The 22926-nt window shown below is 50.7% G+C and overlaps 1 protein-coding gene across 7 annotated transcripts in view; it reads right to left on the reverse strand.

Annotated features, from left to right (window-relative positions):
• The window catches only part of RNF169 (ring finger protein 169), a 29762-nt gene extending 8419 nt beyond the window's left edge, over positions 1-21343 (reverse strand). For 4 of the 7 annotated variants that reach the window (XR_015705194.1, XR_015705193.1, XR_015705192.1 and 1 more), the window contains exons 1-5: positions 20989-21343; positions 7594-7670; positions 1958-2104; positions 919-1031; positions 101-200 (exon numbers count right to left, since the gene is read on the reverse strand). Coding sequence is in view for 4 of the 7 variants with exons in the window: in XM_087759554.1 (XP_087615680.1) it covers positions 101-200; positions 919-1031; positions 1958-2104; positions 7594-7670; positions 20989-21328 (777 nt within the window). In the remaining 3 variants the exon portion in view is untranslated. Of the gene's footprint in view, positions 1-100; positions 201-918; positions 1032-1957; positions 2105-7593; positions 7671-17825; positions 18281-20988 lie in introns of those variants that run through there. The other 3 variants (XM_087759556.1, XM_087759555.1, XM_087759557.1) reach the window with 3 other exon arrangements.
• Positions 21344-22926: the final 1583 nt, after the last annotated feature.

Genomic DNA, 22926 nt, shown 5'->3' on the forward strand with positions numbered 1-22926 from the left:
ACAAATACCGTATTTTGTATCTCCAGATGACTGGCGCTGTCTAACCTCAGATAAGAACGTTTACACATAGAAACCCTGTGTTTCCAGACGCAGCTGGTACCTTTGTTTTGTTGGCTGGGGCTGATCTCTGCCTGCTCTTTGATCTCTCCTGAATGGTGTCGTTGCAGCTCCGACTCCTTTCCACCTTGGCACTTAGGTTCCTGAAAAGCAGATGTGTGAAAACAGGAGATTGTTCGTGACCTTGGGAACAACCAGCCCGACAGCCGCTCTCTGGGGGGGAGGCATCGGCCTTCACAGCTCCCGGCTGGAAGAGATGCCTCCTACGCCCTCGGGATAAAGGGATCCGGGAATCTTGGGATCTGCGGCAGGGCCCTGGTCTGCGTTCAAGGGCTCCACGCTAACCACGCTGCCACCTCCACTTACGGCGTGTAGCTAATTGAGGTCAGAGCTAATGATGACGCTATGGAAACCTCTGTGCTCCTCATGTGAAAACACACTTCGTTACTCAGCCGCTTCCACTGCCTCCTGCAACAGCTTTCGCTGATAAGCTGCCTGGGGCTGACGCTATCTCGTGATGTCTGTGCTGGAGAAGGATCCAGCACTCCCGAGTTCATCACGCAGAATTTGGTACTTTAATGATTTCTGTCATTTACATCTACGGGCGATGATTTTTCTGCTTCATGGGATCAACAGTAACTTCCAGGATTTTATAACAGGTAGGAGGTAATCAGACAGACGCTATATTCTACCAATTAGTCTGTTCTAATATTCCAGAATAAATGATTACTTATTTTGGACTGGAACAACCATTTAAATTAAATTTAAAGCATCTCAGGTATGTTTAGAACAGTCAAAAGAATGTGAGATTTACATCTCCAATGAACATTCATCAGCTTGAATCAAGTCTCAGCATCTTACCCCGAAAGGAAAGCAAAGGAGTAGGCACTGGTCTTGGAAACAAAAGCCGACCGATGCGGTTGCTTGCCCTGGAATGGTTCTTCATTCTCTGAATCCGAGAGACGTTCGGGAAACTGAAGTCAATCAAGGAAGAGTTAGCTGACACGTACAACAAAAAGAATCACTTGGAAAATAAAGCTCTTTCTTGCAAAGATATTAAAGATACCAAAAGCCCCCGTTCTGATTACACCTAGAGGACATAAACCGCGAATGCAACCAGCCAGCAGACAGGCGTGCTCGTGCGGCTCTCTTCGCTGGAGCTGTAACAGCTCAGAGGCTGGCCCCAAAAGCATAAATAACGCAAAAATAAACACATAGCTCCTACGTATAGCTGTCAGTCACTGAAGAAAGTTAATTTATTGATCAGGAAATGTGAGAAAATCCTACAAGAAAGGTACTGTGGGACGTTATTCAGTACCCACATATCAGCCTATCAGTCTTTAAAGCTTAAGAGCGTTTCCTGCGGAGTGTCACAACTGAAATGAGAAACAGGCAAAACTTGGCATGCAGAATCTGTTGGGCTACAGTATTTTACACCTACACTGTAGAAGATTCATGGAGAAATGTTCATGGAAATGCGTACGTGCCTGAAGACCAAGGACACACAAAGCAGAGCGGTTACCTCTACTACAGATTTACCTGATACGTTTGGAAGAGCTGCGCTTCAGTCATGAGTAATGGGGGTAAAAGGGGGGGCAGAAACCTCTAGAACATCTGTAGTCATAACAAACCTTAGAAGACAGTTGTCATTAACACGGATCTTTATAATCCGTTAGCTCATAGCCTTCAAGGGCTATAAAGAAGTCAATCAAGTAATCCTGGAAAGCTCCCTATGTCAAAGGATGAAAGCTCCCAGTTTCAGCGGGCAGGAACAGGAGACGCTCAACTAGTCAAGGTCTTAAAAAAACTCGTTCTTGTTCCACGACTGAGCCTTAGCAGCATTTCACCTGCAGTCAGTGGCTACGATGTGGATAGGAAAGAGAAGCACAAGCTTACTTACACACTCTTGGTTCACTTTAAGCACTAAAGATTCATCTTTTTTCTGCTGTTCTTCCATTTTTCTTTTTCCTACGTCCACGTCATCTAGAATGAACTTGTGAATCAGATCCTCAGAAGCTTTTTCTTCTTGTAGTTTTTCTTCTCTCAGCTGGAGATAATGACAAAAGAGACAGCGTATTTGAAATGTCTTAAGTTCTACACCTGGTTGCCAACAAGTGATTTTTCCAAGAGTCTGGCCACATAATTTAATTTTTTGTCTTCATTTCTCTAATCTAGACTAGAGCCACTGCCTCCCTCATTACCTTCACATTAGCAATAATGTGAAGATAGGTTTGTTTCTACAATGCTCTCGCGTTCAAGCACTCTACACAAATACCGCGGATATTTTCTTCTTTGCAAAACAGCAAAGGCACTGTTAGGTCCAGGGTTTGACAAAGACTTCTCTGCCACACCATTTTCTAAAACAGAGAGACAAAAGCTTTTGTCTATTTGTAGATAATCATACTACAAATAAAAATGTGCAAAACTAGTTTCATGCAAGCTACAACATTTCAGTATTAGTCTTCAAATGGACTGCAACACAGTACATACAATTTGGCAGACACGTAGACAGCATCACCTGAATTAAAACTGGTTAGATCATAGAATCACAGAATCGCAGAATTGTTTCGGTTGGAAAAGACCCTTAAGATCGAGTCCAGCCGTTAACCCAGCGCTGCCAAGGCCACCACTAAACCATGTCCCCAAGCACCACATCTCCCCGGCTTTTAAATCCCTCCAGGGATGGGGACTCAGCCCCTGCCCTGGGCAGCCTGGGCCAGGGCCTGACAGCCCTTTGGGGGAAGAAGTTTTTCCCAATACCCAACCCAAACCTGCCCTGGCGCAGCTTGAGGCCGTTCCCTCTCGTCCCATCGCTTGTTCCTGGGGAGAAGAGACCGACCCCCCCCGGCTCCAGCCTCCTTTCAGGCAGTTGCAGAGAGCGATGAGGGCTCCCCTCAGCCTCCTCTTCTCCAGGCTGAGCCCCCCCAGCTCCCCCAGCCGCTCCTCCCCAGCCTTGGGCTCCAGCCCCTGCCCCAGCCTCGCTGCCCTGCTCTGGCCACGCTCCAGCCCCTCCATGGCCGCCTTGGGGTGAGGGGCCCAGCGCTGAGCACAGCATTCGAGGGGCGGCCTCCCCAGTGCCCAGCACAGGGGGACCATCCCTGCCCTGCTCCTGCTGGCCACACTGTTCCTGATACAAGCCAGGATGCCACTGGCCCTCTTGGCCACCTGGGCACACTGCTGGCCAACCTCTGTGCATAAGTTATCCTCATCTGGGACAACAAGCCTGGCCTTTGACTGACCGGTCTCCATCATGCTGATGAATCACAGCTATGGCTAAGTATTAGGAAATTAAATACTTCTGTTTGTTCCTCGCATGTGAACATAGACATCTCAGATGGTTAAGAAGCTGCCCTGTTACGTTCCCTCCCACCTTCACCGCTGCAATTCCCCCCTCGCCTCCCGGGAGAGCAGTGCTGCAGGACCTGGTGCCCTCCGGTAACGCTCAAGGCATCCCCGAGCAGCTCGAGCGCTGATCCTACAGCACCGCACGTAAAGGCAGCGGGCGACGTCGCAACAACTCCTCAGTCTTCCCAAAATATTTAGTCTTTTTCTAGCCTGCCGCAGGGCGGGGGGGAAAAAAGCATGGACATGCGGATGACAAAGAAAACACCATGCGTTACACAAAAAGGAGAGCATGATTTTCAGACTGGGAAGGACCCAAATCCTCCTGAATCCGAAGCCCCAGAGAGGAGGAAGAGAGAGGTAGGAGGAGAGAAGGTAGAAAACAGGACGCCCCTCCCGCTGTTTGGCTGATTGTGGGTGTTTAGCAAATGTTTGCAAAGCCTGGTTTGACTTCTTGTTTAGAGTGGTTTTAAGAGGTATCTTTAAATTCCTGATCTATTAATAATCTCAAGCAATAACTACAACACAGTGTCTGACTAATATAGATTACGGTCACATGCTGCAGACATGATGAATAGTCTGCTGTGCATTTCAGGAACAGCATTTCTGCACTTTAAGGAGCCTTTTTTAAGTATCTGAAAAACAAGTTTGCATCAAGATTTATCAGAAAGATGACTCTTTTTGGCCAGCTGAAACACTACCCAACACTTGTGTCCCTTCTGTACTTCTCACATGGAAGAAAGCTATATGGAAATCTTTATGTTTTTTGTCTAACTTATAAAATTATACTTAATTCCCAGATCTAAAGCCACAAACATATGTAACAACACCCAGGGATATTTACGGATTTTAGGCCAACCCATGGCACAGTTAATGGGAGGTGCAAGCACAAGCTCTGCTGACACTGAACAGTGAAAAAAAGCGACAACAGGATCCTAATCCTAATTAATGGGATACAAAAAGGAATTTCGGTCCAGAATTCAGGTTGCAAACAAAAGCAAACTCCAATGATAAGATCCGTATTAATTAAAAAAAATCATTTTAAGTAGCCTGATGTAAGTTATCTCCCAGAGAATGAATTTACAAACGTGGCAATATTGTGCTGGGACGTGAGGAGTAGAAACTGAAACGAGCTGGTGGGGAACATCTACCCAGGGAGAATGTGTTATGTTATGTGAGTAGCATCTTTGAAATACTGCTATTAGCAGTACGATTATCAGAAAATGCATTTTAACCTGTCTGCAGCCCTTTCGGATATCCCGTTTGAAACTGTAGGAAAAAATAGCGTACAAGCAATTGCTAATTTTTTGCTCAAGAACTGCTCGAGAAATGAGAATTTCAGGAACATCATTCTTGATACTAACGTTAATTTCCAAAAGTTTGGTAAACTCACGTTTGACATCTTCTCTTCACTCCATAAACTGTCCGGGTTTGCTTGCTCGCTCCCCGAGCCTGCTCCGTCTACCCATGCCGCTGGAAAGCTGCATGTCAGCACATGCCTCAGGTAGGAGTTTCCCTCCTGATTGCGTGCGATTACAAGCAAGACTGCTTGTGATAGAAAGACAGCTTAACAGGATGAGTTAGGTTTTTAGTATACAGAAACGATATCCTCCTTTGGAAAAATATAAAATAGGAGAGCACCAAGTGCGCTGTGTGAAAGAGGAAAAAAAATCTTGCTGTCCTGCGAGATTTCACAACATTTCATCTCATTCTGAAAGTCAGCTGAGAAAATTACACGACGAGATTACCCACTTCAAATAAAAATTCTTCAGTACGTAATTATGGTAACTACTTTGTTTTCAACTGCAAAAGGCTGGGAAGCAGGTCGAGAGCTAGGATTTATAAAACAACTCACATCTGGGAGATTTAAAAGCTTCTGAATGCTCCTCTCCCTTCCTCGGGAGGAAAGGCAGCACGGGTTATCCCCGTTGCACGGGTTATCCCCGTTGCACGGGCAGGGAAGCTGAGATGAAATCTCTTGCCTCGAGACACAGAGGGAAGCCCAGTCCTCCACAAGGTTCGGTTCCCAAACCTGTGTTCTCATCTCCTCCTGCCTAATTCAGAAGGTCGGAGACCCCAAGAAACTCTCGCTAAGCGGCAACAGTCACAATTTTGCCTGGAAAAAGGAAAAAGCGCGAATGCGTCATCGGTTGCCATTTTGTCAGCAAAATTACATTGCCCTTTCCTCCTAGATGATGATTCAGAGAATCTCCCCCACACACCAGGCTCTTTCAGACGAGGTTCATAAAAAGTGAGTTGAAGTCGGCAGGGGAAAGAAACCTCTCTCCCGTCCACCAGTGAGCGAAAAGGGGAAGCCAGCAGGCTGAACAGGAACGAGACGAAAACATGCCCAAAATGCCAGAAACATGTTAAAAGTATTTCCTGTGACTGGTGGGGAAGTGAAAAGTGTTGGCACTGGGCTGCACGTGGTATCTTTTTGCTGAAGTCAAGCGGTAGATGCAAAAACCTCTCCAGCTGCAGTCTGACTATGCTTCAAATGTGCCTACTTTAGATGTAACTTTATACATAATATTTAAAGTCGGTAATGGAGTGATCAAGATTAACAAGCAGTGACAAAGTACCCACTTTGTGCTGCACAGATGCAATGCTCCTATAAAAGTTTTATGGACCACGGGAGAGAAGATGGTTTAATCCTTCCAGAAGATCCAGATATGCATCAAGCTTTATTTCTTCTTTAAGCCAAAGATAGCCTGAGTATGCTCATCCTGAAGGTTACAGTGAAAAAAAATTAAATTGCCAAATAGTGACGCACATTTAAGTTAATGAATAAACTAGATTTTTATATGAATAAGATTTCTGTGCGCTTAAGTCTTACACTGCTGCCCAAACCAACTGCTTCTCAACAAAGTGCCTCCCCGTGGCTAAAAATGTCAGAAGACTTTAGGCACAAAGCACGCTTGCCTACCCAGCAAAAGTCGCCCGGACCAGAGAAGAGTCTGCATTTCTGAAGATAACTTAACGAAAGGTCAGAGGCAGCCAAAGTTATCCGAATAACCTGTAGTGCCGCTGCCTATCAGCGTCGCTGCTAATTCCACACATGCAGAAGCAGGAGAGAAGATCCTTCTGCATTTTTAATTGTCTCCTCACATATAGGCATTTCCCAGACGAGTTATTTACCTTAAATATCATCTAAGCAGTATTTCCCTGCTTAGCATCACTTAGCGGACAAGGCGATTTTTCTAACTAAACGTCAGCTTCCCAGCCACTTCTACGGTTGTTGAGATCTTCGAGGGAAAACCCAAAGAAGGGAAAACCCAAAGAAAATTCTTCTAAACCCCTGTTCCTTTTCCCCAGCAGGTAAACTAAGCAACGAGAGGCTGGACCCATCTCAAAGCAAAACACCATCACAGAGATCAAGACCCCAGGACAGAGATTAAATCTATTGACAGAGACACCAGCGGCGGGGCAGAGTCCGCGTTGTTTCGGCCGGCCGGCGCGCCGGTCCGGGCGGAGGAAGGGCCGACAGCCGCAGCAGCTACGAGCGGCAGCGTGAACGTTTCAGCACGTTACGGGCAACTCTCACGAGAGGGGTTGCAATGAAAATCCTTATCCGCTCGGCTACAGCAGTCATTGCTTTCACCGTAATATTTCTCGCTTAAAAAGCAGCCAATTTCCACAAATGACTAGCCACGGGAGACATTTCAATGATTCATATTAAAAAAAAAAAAAAATCCCTTTTTAAATGCAGAAAATATTTTCCCAGACTTTAACTCCAAAACAGTTGAAAAGCTTTTCTTCCCTTCTCAGATTTTTGTCTTTAAATGACATTTTTTTCTTGCCTAAAACCAGACAGAAAGGACTCGTTTGGAATAGATTGTTTCTGAGGAGGATGTTACTGCAGGAGATGCCTCATGCTGCAAAAGCCTTTATGGAATTACATCCACAAATACCGATGCGCTGATAAACCCTGCACCACCGAACAGTCGCTCGAGGTCCACCAAGGTGCATTTCCACGTTCTGGCAGGCAGCCTAAGACAGCAAAATCTGGCTTCTACATGCTCAGTTACTGCCAATGTTTTCCTGAACTGGCCGAACAGCATAAAGGGAATAACTGACCTTTGTTACAGAGCAGGAATAAAAAGCCCTTCGAGTTGCCTTATAGGCAGGATGGCATTCCTGCAGGAAATCCCAGTTATTCTCGAAGGAAAACCACAATTACACGGAATACCGTACCTTCCTTAGCTGGCTTTCATATTCTTCTCGGAGTTCCCCTGGTTTGCTTAATTTAATGGGTGCTCTGAATATAAAGTCTGGAAAGAGAAAGAGAAAAAAGGAAACACTTTTTAGTGTACGATGATTGGGGTTGTCCATTATTTCCCAAAAAGGGTAAGCTCTCCAGGGACTGCACAAGAGGCTCTGCAGCAGTTTTTCAAGCACGTATGTTTATATTACAACGCCGCTACCAAAGCTCTGTTTAACAGACAGAAACTCGGAGGAGGATGGCCAAGCAATGCCATTTTGCACTTCTATAGTTTCTTTTGAGATTCTCAAGAGTTCTCGACAAGCAGTTTAAGCTGTCAGGCGAGTATTAGGAGGACGTAAACACAGAGGTTAAGTAACAGCCCTGAGATGTCACAGGGAATCTGAGTCCTAGAAATAAAACCAGGCTTTAAGCGTCTGCTCCAGCCAGACGCCCAAGAAACGCAGGCTGACAGCAGCAGCGCAACGCCCCGAATTCACACCCGTGCCCTTCGGCCATTTCAACGAAACACATTGAGAACGCTCTCTATTTCTCTATTTATTTTCTACATAAACGGTGTTTTTATTCCTCCACGTCCCCTTCACCTTCGCAGCCGTTTGCGGTCCCGCCAGTCTGGAGCAAGCACAGCTTTTATTCCGCTTGCAATGTGCTCCCTGAGGTCAATATTTCAAAGCTGGTCGGGCGGGCTGCTCTGTCCGGCAGGAATTCCCCATCCTGCTCCCGCTTCCTCCCTTCCCCCTCGGGAATTCAGAAACCAAAACCATATTGGCACGGGGTTATAGTTTAACCTCCATCCCTGGAGCCTGTTACTCCCCAAATGACTCCCTTCTTTATGTCGGCCTCAAAGCTCCCTCCTGTGTCTGTGCAACACAAGTCCGGGCAAGTTGCGCTGCAGTCGGAGGAGCTTGGATGGAAAAGGGAACAACCGGAATAAAACAACAACCCCTGAACAACTGTCCTGGCTCAGCTCGTATCAGTACTCCAGGCAGGGTGCAGCACAGCTCATCATCCCGACGTGCTATGCTCGGGATGAAACAGGTACGAGCAAGGAGGAACCATCAGCGGTATTTCCCTTTCCCAGCTCACTAAAATTAAGGGATATAAACCGGCAGCTCCACCGCATGTTTTGTTTAGGAAGCTTTTTTATTCCTCAAACACATTGGCCTGAAATGAAAAGTCGATGGTGGGGCAGGTAAATCAAACACCCGGAGGCCGACTGCCCCGGCAGGCGTCCTCCGGTTCACGGCCGCATTTGCCTCCTCCCTGGGGCAGGTCACAGCCCTGGTGCCGAAACATGCCGTTGAAAGACCGACTAAATCCTGTTTTCACCTGTCCTGCCTTCCACCAGTTTGCTTTTCAAGTTCTTAGAGGAAAGCCCCGTAACTTCAGTCCGTCCCCACCGGTGGGGTGCAAACTCCGGAGCTTCCCGCTCCAGGAGCTCCGGAGAGGGAACGCCGCCAAAGCCAGAGCTGAGCAAATCACAAAGTATTTCTTTAATATTTGCGTTAAAAGGGGGAAAAAAACCCTCTTGTAATCAAGCATACAGATTATTTTTTTTAAAAAAGAGCTGCTATTCCCTCTTACTCGCACGCCTGCACGAGCTAGGCTTGTTTTTAAAGGAAAACATCCAAAATGTCCCAACATGTGTGATAAAAATCCCGAGCGGTGGCGATGCTGGGGAGGCTGGGCTGCATTCCTCGCTCCTGCTTCTGCGCCTGCAACCGGCCGCGCTGGAAACCTTCCACCGGCTTCTCAAAATGTTTTTTCAATTGTGTCCTTGAGCAGTTCCAGTTCTTTGTGAATTTTATCAAGCTGAACTTCCACGGAGACAGTCCCAAGAGCAGCAGCAATCTCTAACGCGCCCGCAGCAACCTTCAATTACTTCTGAATGTTTAAGGCTTGTCTCAGACCTTATCTTCATAGCTAAAAAGGTGTATTTTTTCCCTCCGGGGGAATAAAAGCATACGAGCTAACCCGAGGGAAACACGCCGCAGTAAAGACAAGCCACATAAACTGTTTCGTTCCTTACAGGGGATCAGCAAGCCAGAAGAGATTTTAAATAATGGAACGACATTTATCTATAAAGTTGTGCCGGGTTAGCTAAAGTGATCCAGCACCAGGTGGAGGCAATTTTATCTATAGCATCTTTATGGACCAACTTGTCTATTTTAGAGATGGGTCAAAAGTGAGAGACCCCAAATCTCTAACTCTGCATAGAAGAGATGAATACAAAAACACACGCACAACTGCGTATCTACATTTACAACACCCCATTACAGTTTCTGGGTGAGAGCGATGCTGCACGGTGGCTGCCCCCAGCCAAGGATACTCCCATCGGCGCAGAACCGCTGCGAATCGAACCAGACCCGTTCGCACCGGGATGCAGCTGGGGAGGAAGGCAAGATGATCAGAGCATCATGCATATTCCTCCGGCCCGCCTCCGTGGGCTAATTCTGCATGTTCAGGTCCAGGACAAGGCTGCTCAGCTGTTCTGATGTGTGCTATGGCCTAGGAGAACAATGCGAATGGGTAAGATGATGGAAGAAATGGCCTTTTGCTTGATTTTGCAGCAAAGCTCCTGCTTGCTCTTCCTCTCGAGTGAGCTGCGGGGTCAACAGAAAGGGTTTCTGAATGAAGCCGGCTTGGAAGGGCTGTTGGGAAGGCTGGCACTGGGATGCTCCTTCCAAGCAGGGTGATAGCACCGAAACAGTCGGAGCGGCAGGGTCAAACCTGGCACCCTGCTCTTTCATGCCGGCAGACAAGGGTTTCATCCTATTGTGCTCAATCTTGGAAAAAACGATTGATTTCTGCACTATTTGAGAGGACAAAAGATTTTCAAACTATTTAACACTGGTTTTCTTCATAAGAGGCATCTGACTTGTAGCCGCAATCCCCTCGAATGACTCCATCCTTGCAACGTTAGCACGCAGAAGTGTGCATTACACACCGTCGCCGTTAATCCACGCTCCTGACCAGCAGATTTTATATTTACTGGCGATAGATTCAGAAACATCCATCTGGTGAATTCAGCAACACGGGCTGAATAAAAATAAGTTGAACTCAATTCAGAAACCCTTCGGTTCCCTGTCTGTCGTTCAGAGGCTTCTGGGTTTTGCCAAACCGATGCCATCCGGCAAGTCAAAGCTCTGCCATCCGTGGCAGCGAAGCCTTCTCACCCCCAGCTTCCATCGAAACTTTCAGCAGACTTTGTAGCTTCCCTTTATTCCTGGCAGGGAAAATCAAAACCTTGAGGTTTTCACTGTTTTTCCTTTTAACTTCCAGCAGTTAGTGTTTATACTTGCAGATGAGGATGAGATCTTAATGTTTTCAAAACACAAAACAAGAAGTTAGAAATTTTCTGACTACGGAGAGGTTTGGAAACAGTTTTCCAACAAGAATTAACTATTCTAGTTCTTTTAAAAGGATGTTAACTAAATTACATGAAGACACACGAATGGTGTACTTCATATATACACATATATACTTCGACAGCAGTGGATCGGGACATATTTGGAAACAAGAAATTAAAACTCGGTACCTTTTGGCCACAAATCTGCAACTATTTCTTAAGTGGAAGACTCGGTAAGGTTGGGGCTGTAGGAAGACTTAGGGCTGTCACATACCGGTGGGACAACACGCGGCATCGGCAGCCCACTTCTCCTGCCCTGCCGCGGGCACCCGTTGTCACAGCAAAGCGGAGACAGAAACGGAGTCATAGAATCACAGAAGGGTTTGGGTTGGAAGTGACATCATAGATCACCTGGTTCCAACCCCCTGCCATGGGCAGGGACACCTTCCACTAGATCAGGTTGCTCAAAGCCCCGTCCAACCTCACCTTCAACACTTCCAGGGATGGGGCATCCACAGCTTCTCTGGGCAACCTGTGCCAGTGCCTCACCACCCTTAGTCAAGCTAAGACCAATCTGCTAAAAAAAGAAATGCAACCCTCCAAAAAAGTTTTTTCACCCCAAAGCAGCTCCTGTACCACAACAGGCTCCAAACCAGTTCTCAAGCACAAATGGGACAAAAAAAGATTTAATCTCGTTCTCAGCCTGGAGTTCCAGCTGAAGCAGGAGATGACACTAGAAAAACGTTTATGTGGTTGATAGCTATTAACATACTGCCGTTTCTCCCTCACTTGCTACATCCTAAATAGGCTAGTACCAATAATTTCAGCAATCACCCCAAGCCTTCCCAACAGATTTCATAGAATCACAGAATGGTTTGGGTTGGAAGGGACCTTTGAAGATCATCTAGTCCAACCCCCCTGCCATGGGCAGGGACATTTAGTGTTGGACTTGGCAGTGTTAGGTTTATGGTTGGACTTGATGATCTCAAAGGTCTTTTCCAACCTAAATGATTCCATGATTTTATGACCTTCCACTAGATCAGGATGCTCAGAGCCCTGTCCAACCTGACCTTGAACACTTCCAGGGATGGGGCATCCACAACTTCTCTAGGCAACCTGGGCCAGTGTCCCACCACCCTCAGCGTAAAGAATTTCCTCCTTATCTAAACCTACTCTCTTTCAGTTTGAAGCCATTGCCCCTTGTCGCTACAGGCCTTGGTAAAAAGGCCGCAATCAGGTCTGCCCGCAGCCTCCTCCTCTCCAGGCTGAACCCCCCCAGCTCTCAGCCTCTCCTCCCAGCAGAGCTGTGCCACCCTCGCACCATTGCTGTGGCCTCCCCTGGCCCCGCTCCAACAGCTCCATGTCCTTCCCGTGCTGAGGACCCCCGAGCTGGACGCAGGGCTCCAGGGGGGTCTCCCCAGAGTGGGGCAGAGGGGCAGAATCACCTAATTTTGCTTAATTTACGTTCCAAACAGAGCGACCCGGCTCCCCCAGCACTGATGCCGGGGCACAGAAAGCATTGCTTTCCCCCGCGCCTCTCATTCCGTTTCTTCATTTTCAAAAGCTTGGCTTGGGGAGCTGGGAAAAGGTGCACCAAGCCACCAAGAAGTGGACCTAGGCATGCATTGAAAGCAAGACAGAAAACAACAAAGTCCATCAGTTAATGGGAAGAGGGCAGCGAAATACTTGACACAGTGAAAGCTTAAGTGTTCAGAAGAGTGATGCTTTGGTGTTTACCAAAAATGAACTGTGATCAGGTACTTCAAGAAACAGGAGTGCGGAAACAAGAAGTAAATAAGGATGGCACAAAAAGCGCAAAGGAAAGGTATTTTGGAAGAACTCTCCTGAATACTGTTTCTCATCCATACGAAGGGTCTGTCTTGCCTGGTTTCTATGGACAGCTAACAGTGAATGCAAGGCAGCAGGTTTCACCCGATGCACGTACAGTAAATAGGTCTTACGATAGGATTTATAAAATTTCTGAGTCACACAGCGGCATAAATAGATGAACGGCCATTAAAGCTAAAAGGAACGTACCCAGTTCAAGAATACAATAGACTGCAAAAGGAAAGACCTCTCCAGGGATGTGGCCAAGAATTGGTCGATGCCTCCGCATGGTGTGCGGAGAGCCAGTCTCGGCGAAGACGGGGGTTGTTCGAGCCACATTGGGTATAAATCCAAAAGATGTGTTCCTGCTGGTAGCAACCCCCGGGAAGAGGCTTTGAATAAAGATGGAAGATGAAGAGGCTGTCTGGGGATGCGAGAGGGAGAGAGAGAAGAGGTGGCTTTAGGAAGCTGGTGAAATCCCCCTCGGCAAGTTCTGAGCTGTTTGTGGTTATTTTTGAGGCTCCCTGGAGCAAAAGGCTTTTCTTTAAGGTCATGGAGAAGTAGGGGAACGAGAGGGGAAGCAGCTACTTGAAAACTGTAAAAGAGCAGGCTTAGTTTCAATACGCGCACGGGTACTACAACCGATCGTTAGTTCATTAGCAAGTATCTAGAAGGTAACAGGCAGCCGACAAACTAACACCAACTCTGTACGAACAACTCGCATTAATTCAATCCAATCTCCTTCTTTGATGGGATAATTAGGGGATGAGGGGGAAACAAGTAATAGGAGTTCACCTCTTGGGGGTGAGAGGGTATTTTACCTGCTGTAGAGACCAAGATAGCCACAATTTTTCTTTACAGAGAAAGTTAAGGACTAGCAGGATGCGCTGGGTTAGGGGTCACCCACGTATTTTTGAGCAGCCCATGCAGGACCTGCCCTCCTGCACTGTCCAAAACTTGCTCTGGACAGAAATGCATAAGGAAAGAAAATACAAGAGTAGGAGCCACTGCAAAGGAACTCAAAATCCTGCCCTTATGCGGCTGTGGGGAAGGGAGAAGAGCTGGCTGGGGAGGTAGGAGTGTGGTATGAAAGCATTGGAGGGAAGAAGCTGAGTCCCAGATGGAGAAGCTTTCAGGAGTGGGAGTGGGGCACGGAGCGATAGCTCTCCACCTCATGAAAACAGGTTAAGAAATTTTGCTGGACACGGTGTAGTGCCGAGACCCTTTGGGCTCATGGAGACCGTTTCAGCTCAGGCGCAGCACTGCACAAACACGAAAGCTGGCGTGCTCTCCTGGAGCTGCCGGAGACGCACATGCAGCCCCGCGGAGCTGCCAGGTTGGGTACAGCAGGGCTGGTCCCCAGGCGGAGCTGAAATTCCAGCAGACACAGGCTCATTCCATGAGGTTTCCTTGCATGCCGACTCCCAGCTCACCCTCTAGTTCCCGTATTATCCGGATATATCCCTGTTTCGCAGGATAACCCCGTCCTCAGCACCCTGAGTAACAGTATGCCAAGAATATTTTGTCTTCTTCATTTGGAAGCGTATAAAAAAAAACATTCTTAGAAGCACAGTGAGAAAAAAAAAAGCTAGTCGAGGTATAACCGCTATTCAGATGGATGCACAACTAGCTGAAAAATTATTTTCCAAGAATTAATGATCCACTGCCATGCCAGGACAGCCTCTCGCATTGGCCACTGGAGCTAGCTCTGGGTCTGGTCCTAATCATTCTCTTCATTAATGGCTTGAATGGCAGATTAAAAATAATTTCAGTATCGTGGATGACCGGAGAGAGGACAGCGAGGGAGGAGGCGAGCACTCCAACAGTCTCATGGCGCAGTTGTTACCGCACCCCTACCTTATTTCTTTTCCCGGGCGATCTTAAATTTAACCCATCCCATCGAACAGCCGTACAACACCAACGCTGCGACAAGGAGGAGAAAAGAGGTGGTGTCGACTTTAATCAGGTTGGCATGGGGAGTAAATCGCTGCTTTTCATGGAGCAGGGAAAGGCTTCATCGTTTCTAAACTCTTAGCACTGTGGTCTTGAGACAAAAAAACTGGCGACAGGCTACAGAAGAGCAGAAATGACAGGAAATTAAGGAATCACCAGGAAACGCTCAAGAACTAGACTGGACTGGTCCGGCGGGGAAAGAGGGAAACCACAGCCAAAAAAAGACTCGGAGGAAGGAGGGGGAAGTCATGTTAGAAGTCTGGCAAAAACACCCCACCCCTCTTATAAAAGCATCGGTTATTAATTTTTCTGCATAGCTACCGGGCAGAAGAGAAACAAAAGAAATCAGCTGCGTTTGTAACAAAGGAGATTTTGATTCGATATTAGGCAAAATTTTCCAAGCGTTCAGAGGCTGAAACAAAGGCGGCCGTGGGATCGCCTTCGGCCATCTGTGTACGAACGGACGACTCGGACGTCTACGAGGAATGCTTTAGGTACACTCAATCCTACCTCGGCGTAGGGGAGCAAACTTCCCCTGTCCCTTCCAAAAGCAGTCATTTATTCTCTCCCTCTCAGATCACTTTCATGTTAGGAGTTTAAAGCTCTTGACCAACTTAACAAGGCCTTTCCTTGGAAAACTGAATTTCTGTTTCTCAGTTCATGGGGGAACACTTGTCCTTCAGCAATTTTCCAAGCTCCCTGAAGTCATCTGTAATCTGGGACGGTAATGTCAGGATTGATAGGCAAAAATCTATCGATGGGGGTGAGTATCTGATACTGAAGGTGAGCCTTGTGCCTGCTGTCTGAGAAGATACAGCCACCATCTCACCTGCTTGTCCTTTTTCACAAGATCCTTTTCTTTTGTCTGAATTCATAGGGTGTTCCCTCTTCCTTGGGAGAAATGTGACTGTACTTATTTTCTTACAAATCAGGCTGAGCACCTCGTCGTGAACATGTTATGTTCTTTCTTCTTCTTGGCTAGCTGAATCCTCAAACACGTACCCGCAGTCTCCGAGCCTCCCATCTGCTGCACCTATCTGCCTTCCAAGACTTTCACCAGGCAACTGTTTTAATATAAGAAACCTTACTCAGCAAGGTATTACAGCCAGTACTGCATCTTCAGCTCAAAATTTGGTTTTACGCCAGCATCTAGGGTGCCTTTCCAGGTGTTATATGGTACTTAGAGATGCCCACAGAGCAGGCGGAGAGGACATGGGACCTATGGGCCACTCACACCCTTCTGGAGCAGCAGCTGGAGGCCAGGCTGAAGGCAGCAGAGAGAGCGAGCTCTTTAAGTCCACTATTACGTACGAACCCCAAACTAAATGACAAAAATCGAGACTTGAAACCGCAATTAATTGGCCAATTTAAGCTGGAATAATCCAGGTACGTCAAGAGGTCATACCAAGTAGTTTTTAAGATTTTGCAGATTTTAAGTGATTTAATTAAATACATTAGCTTATTCAGTGTTTGATAACAGAATCGCAGAATAGTTGAGGTTGGCAAAGACCTCTGGAGCCCAAACCCCTCTGCTCGGTAACCCCCTCAGGTCCATGTCCAGTTGGGTTTTGACTACCTCCGAGGATGGAGACTCCACAACCTCCCTGGGCAACCTGTGCCAGTGCTTGGCCACCCTCACAGTAAAAGGGTTTTTTTCCTTATGGCAAGTGAAACTTCTTTTGTGTTTCAGTTTGTGCCCACGGCCTCCTGTCCCGTCACTGGGAATCACTGAGAAGAGCCTGGCTCTGCTGCCTTTATGGCCTCCTCTCAGGGATCTGAGGACCTTAACACTGATAAGGTCTCCCCAGGTCTCCACCGGCGTGTCAGTGCGGATCTTACGGGAGAGGAGAGTCAAAAGGGCGAAAAGCAAATGGACACGATGGGCAAAAAGAAAGGCTTCTACAAGTACATCGGCAGCAAAAGGCAAATGTGGGTCTGCTGCTGGGCGGGGCAGGGGAGGACACGGAAAAGGCTGAGATGTTCAATGCCTCCTTTCCTTAGCCTTTACAGCTAGAGTGGGTCCAGAGGAGGCCACAGCAATGGTGCGAGGGTGGCACAGCTCTGCTGGAAGGACAGGCTGAGAGCTGGGGGGGTTCAGCCTGGAGAGGACGAGGCTGCGGGCAGACCTGATTGCGGCCTTGCCGTGCTTAAAGGGGCTTATAAGAAAGATGGGGACAGACTTCTTAGCAGGGCCTGCTGCGATAGGACAAGGCATAATGTTTTTAAACTGAAAGAAGGGAGATTAGTCTTCAGACTAGATATAAGGAAGAGATGTTTTATGATGAGGGAGGTGAGACACTGGCACAGGTTGCCCAGAGAGGTTGTGGATGCCCCATCATTGGAAGCGCTCAAGGTGAGGCTGATCTAGTGGAAGATGTCCCTGCCCATGGCAGGGAGGCTGGACTCGATGATCTTTGAAGGTCCCTTCCAACCCAAACCCTTCTGTGATTCTAAGACCAGCTTCAGGAATCCCATGCCCATAAGACGAGGGGGAAAGTCTGGAGCAAGGAAGACGCGCCATCCTTGGAAGAAGGATCAGGTTAGGGAACATTTAAACAAACTAGACATATGCATGTCCATGGGACCTAATGGGTTGCACCCACGAGTGCTGAGGGAGCCGGCCAACGTCACTGTGAGGCCACTCTTCGTTACCTTTGAAAGGCCATGGTGATCGGGAGAAGTTCATGAGGCCTGGAAGAAAGCAAATGCCACTCCTCCCTTCAAAAATGGCAAGGAGGAGAAATGTCAGGACCAGCCCCACCTTGACCCCTGGGAAGGTGATGGAGCAACTATTCCTGGGAACCACTTCTAGACAAGGACATGTTCAGGAGGTAGTCAGCTTGGATTTAAAAAAAGGAAAGCATGCTCAACCAAAGTAGTGGTCTTCCATGATGAGATGACTGGCTCAGTGGATGAGTGGAGAGCCGTGGATGTTATTTATCTGGACCAGTCAAGGGCCATGAAGATCATCAAGTGATCGGAGTATCTGACATACAAGAGGAGGCTGAGAGAGCTGGGATTGTTCAGCCTGGAGAAGACAAGGCTCGGGGGGATCTTACCAATGTGTTTAAATACCTGGTGGAAGACAGTAGAGAAGACAGAGCCAGGCTCTCCTCAGTGGTGCCCAGAGACAGGACAAGAGGAAATGGGCACAAACTGAAATACAAGAAGTTCCATTTAACATAGGAAAACACTTTTTTACCGTCAGGGTGGTCAACCCCTGACACAGGTTGCTCAGAGAAGCTGAAGAGTCTCCAACCTTGGAGACAGTCAAAACCCAACTAGACACGCTCCTGGGCAACCTGCTGCTGGTGACCCTGCTTTGAGCAGGGGTTGGGGCTTCAGAGGTCCCTGCCAACCTCAGCTATGCTGTGATTCTCTGAGAAGCCTCACTAATGTCAAGATAAACCACATCCACTGCTCGCTCGCTCTCTCTGCATGTAGGATCATAGAATCATAGAATCGTTAAGGTTGGAAAAGACCCTTAAGATCATCGAGTCCAACCGTTAACCCAGCACTGCCAAGGCCACCACTAAACCATGTCCCCAAGCACCACATCTACACGGCTTTTAAATCCCTCCAGGGATGGGGACTCAGCCCCTGCCCTGGGCAGCCTGGGCCAGGGCCTGACAGCCCTTTGGGGAAGAAGTTTTTCCCAATACCCAACCCAAACCTGCCCTGGCGCAGCTTGAGGCCGTTCCCTCTCGTCCCATCGCTTGTTCCTGGGGAGAAGAGACCGACCCCCCCGGCTCCAGCCTCCTTTCAGGCCGTTGCAGAGAGCGATGAGGGCTCCCCTCAGCCTCCTCTTCTCCAGGCTGAGCCCCCCCAGCTCCCCCAGCCGCTCCTCCCCAGCCTTGGGCTCCAGCCCTTGCCCCAGCCTCGCTGCCCTGCTCTGGCCATGCTCCAGCCCCTCCATGGCCGCCTTGGGGTGAGGGGCCCAGCGCTGAGCACAGCATTCGAGGGGCGGCCTCCCCAGTGCCCAGCACAGGGGGACCATCCCTGCCCTGCTCCTGCTGGCCACACCGTTCCTGATACAAGCCAGGATGCCACTGGCCCTCTTGGCCACCTGGGCACACTGCTGGCTCATGTTCAGTATGTGTATGTAGTAGGTTACCATTTGTAATGGATCAACTACCTTTGATTTCCACACTATTATCCCAACTTACAACGTAAGTGGCCAATTACCTTCACAGCTTTTAGCCCGCCGCAGCCGTCTGGCGCTGCTTAAGGACAAGCTTGAGCCTAGGCTGGAAATGCAGCAGAAATGCCGTTCAAGATGACAGCTCATTTTAGCTCACCTCATCAGCTGTTAACTCAACTGCTCTACAGCTTTCAGCGCAATTTTACAGTGGCAAGGTCTACGCTATGAAACACGGAGTACAGCGCGAGTAGGGGTTAGTCTGGCCCAATTTAGAGTGCCCGTGACAAAGCCATACTCCAGGTGTACAAGGTGACGCTCAGGTGCAGGTGTCCGTCCACGTTTGGGGGGCACACCCCACGTTTCTCAGCGCTAAGACCCTCCATGATTCTCTCCAAGACACTTCCAGAGCTTTAGGAAATTCAGGCAGGCAGAAAATGACAACCAACATGATGACCGCGTGCCCTGCTGCAAAATATATACATCTTAGACAATTCAAGACAAGCAGAGAATTAAAATTAAAAAAAACCCAAAACCAACAGCCAAGGCACCGCGTAAGCATTCCTGCAGCACAGCTGGATATCCTCATTCAAGCTAGGTCGGACCAAGCCGAGTATATTTAAGCATGACCGACAGCACTGCCTTGGAGTGGAGATCGGCTCGGGGAGCTTCTGCTGTCCCTCCTCCGGCTGGGCCAGGGAGGAACCGCTCCCAGCCGCCTGGCTCGGCTCCCTCCGGACCAGCCCGTCTGTTCATTGATTCAGCAAATCCTTCTGCGCCAAGGCTTCCCAGTTCGCTTCCAGCAAAGGTTAGTGGGGTTAGTTCAAACCACCAATTTAAGCTGTTTAAGCTCATCCTGCCAATTTTTCCCGCAGCAAATTAAGAGGGTGCTGACACAAGCACGAACCGGGAGACCAGTAACAGGCTCAAAAAGAAACGGTCAGGGCACAGCTGGACGGCTAACAGGACATTTATCCGTAGCTTAAAGCCCTCCCTGCTCCACAGGGCTCCCACCGGCGCTGCTACGTTGGTGAAGCGCTCGTGCAAGCGCAGCGTAGGCGACCGATCTCTGCCAGCGCTGCCGCATCACCTCTCCGACCAACACGCACCGCGGCGCCGGCGGGCGATCCCGGCGCACCGGGAGTTTTGACAGCAGCAAGGTGGGCATCTTCCGCAGCGCCTCGGCTCCCACCGGGAAAGAGCAACGCCGCCAGCTCAACCAAGGATTTATTTTAAATGAAAGGCAGGGAGCGGTTTTCCAGGAGTTGAGGAAGGCTGCCGGCTTTTGAGACGGGGAGGAAACTCGTGACAAAAAGCCATGAACTCAAAAATGATGGACTTTTTCTTATGTCAACAAGGGAGCGGGACTTCCCACGGCGCAATAGCTTTCGTCTCTCGACGCGGCAGGAACCCGCCCGACTTTTACCAGCCCTTCCGACGGGCAGCACTGCCGTAACCCTTCGCTTTTTGGGCAACGTTATTATAAAAAATAATTGGCCGTTTGCCATTTCGGGGTTCAAGGAGGCGCTCGAAGGAGAAGCCAGACCTGCCCCTGTTTTGTGAAAACCCGTGGATGAACGTGGGGTTGAGGAGGGGGCGAGACGCTGCCGGCAGCCCGCTGCCCCTTGGCACCTCCCCGGCGCTCCGGGTAGGGGGGCACCGTTCGGCTGCCCCCGCCGTTCCCCACCGCTGATGCTGTCGGCCCGACGGCTGAGCCCGGCCGCGCTCAGTGCATGGAGGAGATGTTTGATCTGGGCATGGCGAGGTGGGGAAACGTCCCCCCGTCCCCGGGGCTGCCCCTCCAAGGCCCATCTTCCTCCACTGCCAAGGAGGGGGGCTCAGCCCCGCCGCCCCCCCCCCTTTCCCCAGCTCAGCCCCGCAGGAGGGCGCTGAGCCCCCGCAAACTCAGCTCACCCTCCTGGCAGGCCCCGCCCCCCTCGGGGCTGAGCCCCCGCCGGCTCATCGCACCTCCCGCTCGCCGGCCCCGCCCCCTCGGGGCCCAGCCCCCCCCCGCCCCCCCCCGCCGTTGGGACCGGGGGGAGGGGGAGGGGCAGGGGCCCGCCGCCGCTGCCGCCGCCGCCGCCGCCGCCGCCGCCGCACCTTGGTCCGGCGGCCGCTGCTCCCCGCCTCCTCCGGCGGCCGTCGTCGCGGCGGGCTCGGTGCGGGCCTGCTGGCGGCGGGCCCAGGTGGAGAGACGGCTGCGGCAGAGCGGGCAGCAGAGGCCCGGGCCCTGCAGGCAACGCTGGAAGCAGGCGAGGCAAAAGGAGTGGCGGCAGGGCGGCGTCACCGCCTCCGCCAGCGCCTGGCGGCAGACCGGGCACTCGGCCACCGCCAACACCACCTCGTCCTCCTCCGCCGCCGCCCCGGCCCGACCCCGCCGCCGTCGACCCCGCCGCACCGGTACCGCGGCCCGGCCGCCGGGGCCCGCCGCCGCCGCCATCTTCTCACACTTTGAAGGGACAGAACGTTGGGGCGGGAGGCCCCGCCCACCCCGCATAATTAATAAGGAGACACGCCCCGCGCTTCATATTCATGAGCATGGCGGCGCGTCAGGCTTCACGAGCACCGCCTCCTCGTTGACCACGCCTCCTCACTGGCCACGCCTTCTTATTGGTTATTCATGAGCACGGCTATATAAGGAGGGGCCACCTCCCGGTTGCCTCAGTAGCCGTGAGGGCTCTGTGTGGTACGGGGCCTATCAGAGGCCGCGCGCCCTGTCAGGGGCTGCATGGCGGGAGAGGGGCTCCCTGTGGGCGAGCCCTGGCCCCGAAGGAGCCTTGTGCCCCCTCCATCACCCCGGGGAGGGCGTAGGGCTTGCTGGCTGCACGCTCCTTAGCAAACTGCCGCTCCCTAGGCTGTGGGGAAGGTCCTCCACAGCTGGCTCTGTGTGGCGGACATCTTTTATTTCAGCCTCACCAGGTGCTTCATGGAAGGCTGTAATCTCAGGTTGTTGCTGCCGGATGGGGTTTCACGGAGCTGCTTCAAATCCCGGTGGTTTCTCAGAGGGTTTAAGACCTTCCCTCGTGGATGGGGGCTCCCGGCAGCCCGGGAGCGTGTCCGTGGGGCATGGTGCAGGCCATCCCGGCCTCCTGCTCCCCTTCCACCCTCTTCATACAATCATACAATCACAGAATCGTTAAGGTTGGAAAAGACCCTCAAGATCATCGAGTCCAACCATTAACCCAGCACTGCCAAGGCCACCACTAAACCATGTCCCCAAGCACCACATCTCCCCGGCTTTTAAATCCCCCCAGGGATGGGGACTCAGCCCCTGCCCTGGGCAGCCTGGGCCAGGGCCTGACAGCCCTTTGGGGAAGAAGTTTTTCCCAATTCCCAACCCAAACCTGCCCTGGCGCAGCTTGAGGCCGTTCCCTCTCGTCCCATCGCTTGTTCCTGGGGAGAAGAGACCGACCCCCCCGGCTCCAGCCTCCTTTCAGGCAGTTGCAGAGAGCGATGAGGGCTCCCCTCAGCCTCCTCTTCTCCAGGCTGAGCCCCCCCAGCTCCCCCAGCCGCTCCTCCCCAGCCTTGGGCTCCAGCCCCTGCCCCAGCCTCGCTGCCCTGCTCTGGCCACGCTCCAGCCCCTCCATGGCCGCCTTGGGGTGAGGGGCCCAGCGCTGAGCACAGCATTCGAGGGGCGGCCTCCCCAGTGCCCAGCACAGGGGGACCATCCCTGCCCTGCTCCTGCTGGCCACACCGTTCCTGATACAAGCCAGGGTGCCACTGGCCCCCTTGGCCACCTGGGCACACTGCTGGCTCATGTTCAGCGGCTGTGGACCAGCACCCGCAGGCCCTTTCCCGCCGGGCAGCTCCCAGCCGCTCCTCCCCACGCCTGCAGCGGTGCCTGGGGTTGTTGTGCCCCCAGTGCAGGACCCGGCCCTGAGCCTTGCTGCCCCTCACCCAGTGCCTGGGCCCATCGACCCAGCCTGGCCAGGGCCCTCTGCAGAGCCTCCCTGCCCCCCAGCAGATCAACGCTCCCGCCCGACTGGGTGTCCTCTGCAAACTTACTTTTCCTACAAGATCTTTAAAAAGACACCACAA

Source organism: Nipponia nippon, unplaced genomic scaffold (assembly GCF_047370975.1).
Source record: "Nipponia nippon isolate SJK-2023a ecotype South Korea unplaced genomic scaffold, ASM4737097v1 scaffold_2, whole genome shotgun sequence".
NCBI classification, from domain to species: Eukaryota; Metazoa; Chordata; class Aves; order Pelecaniformes; family Threskiornithidae; genus Nipponia; species Nipponia nippon.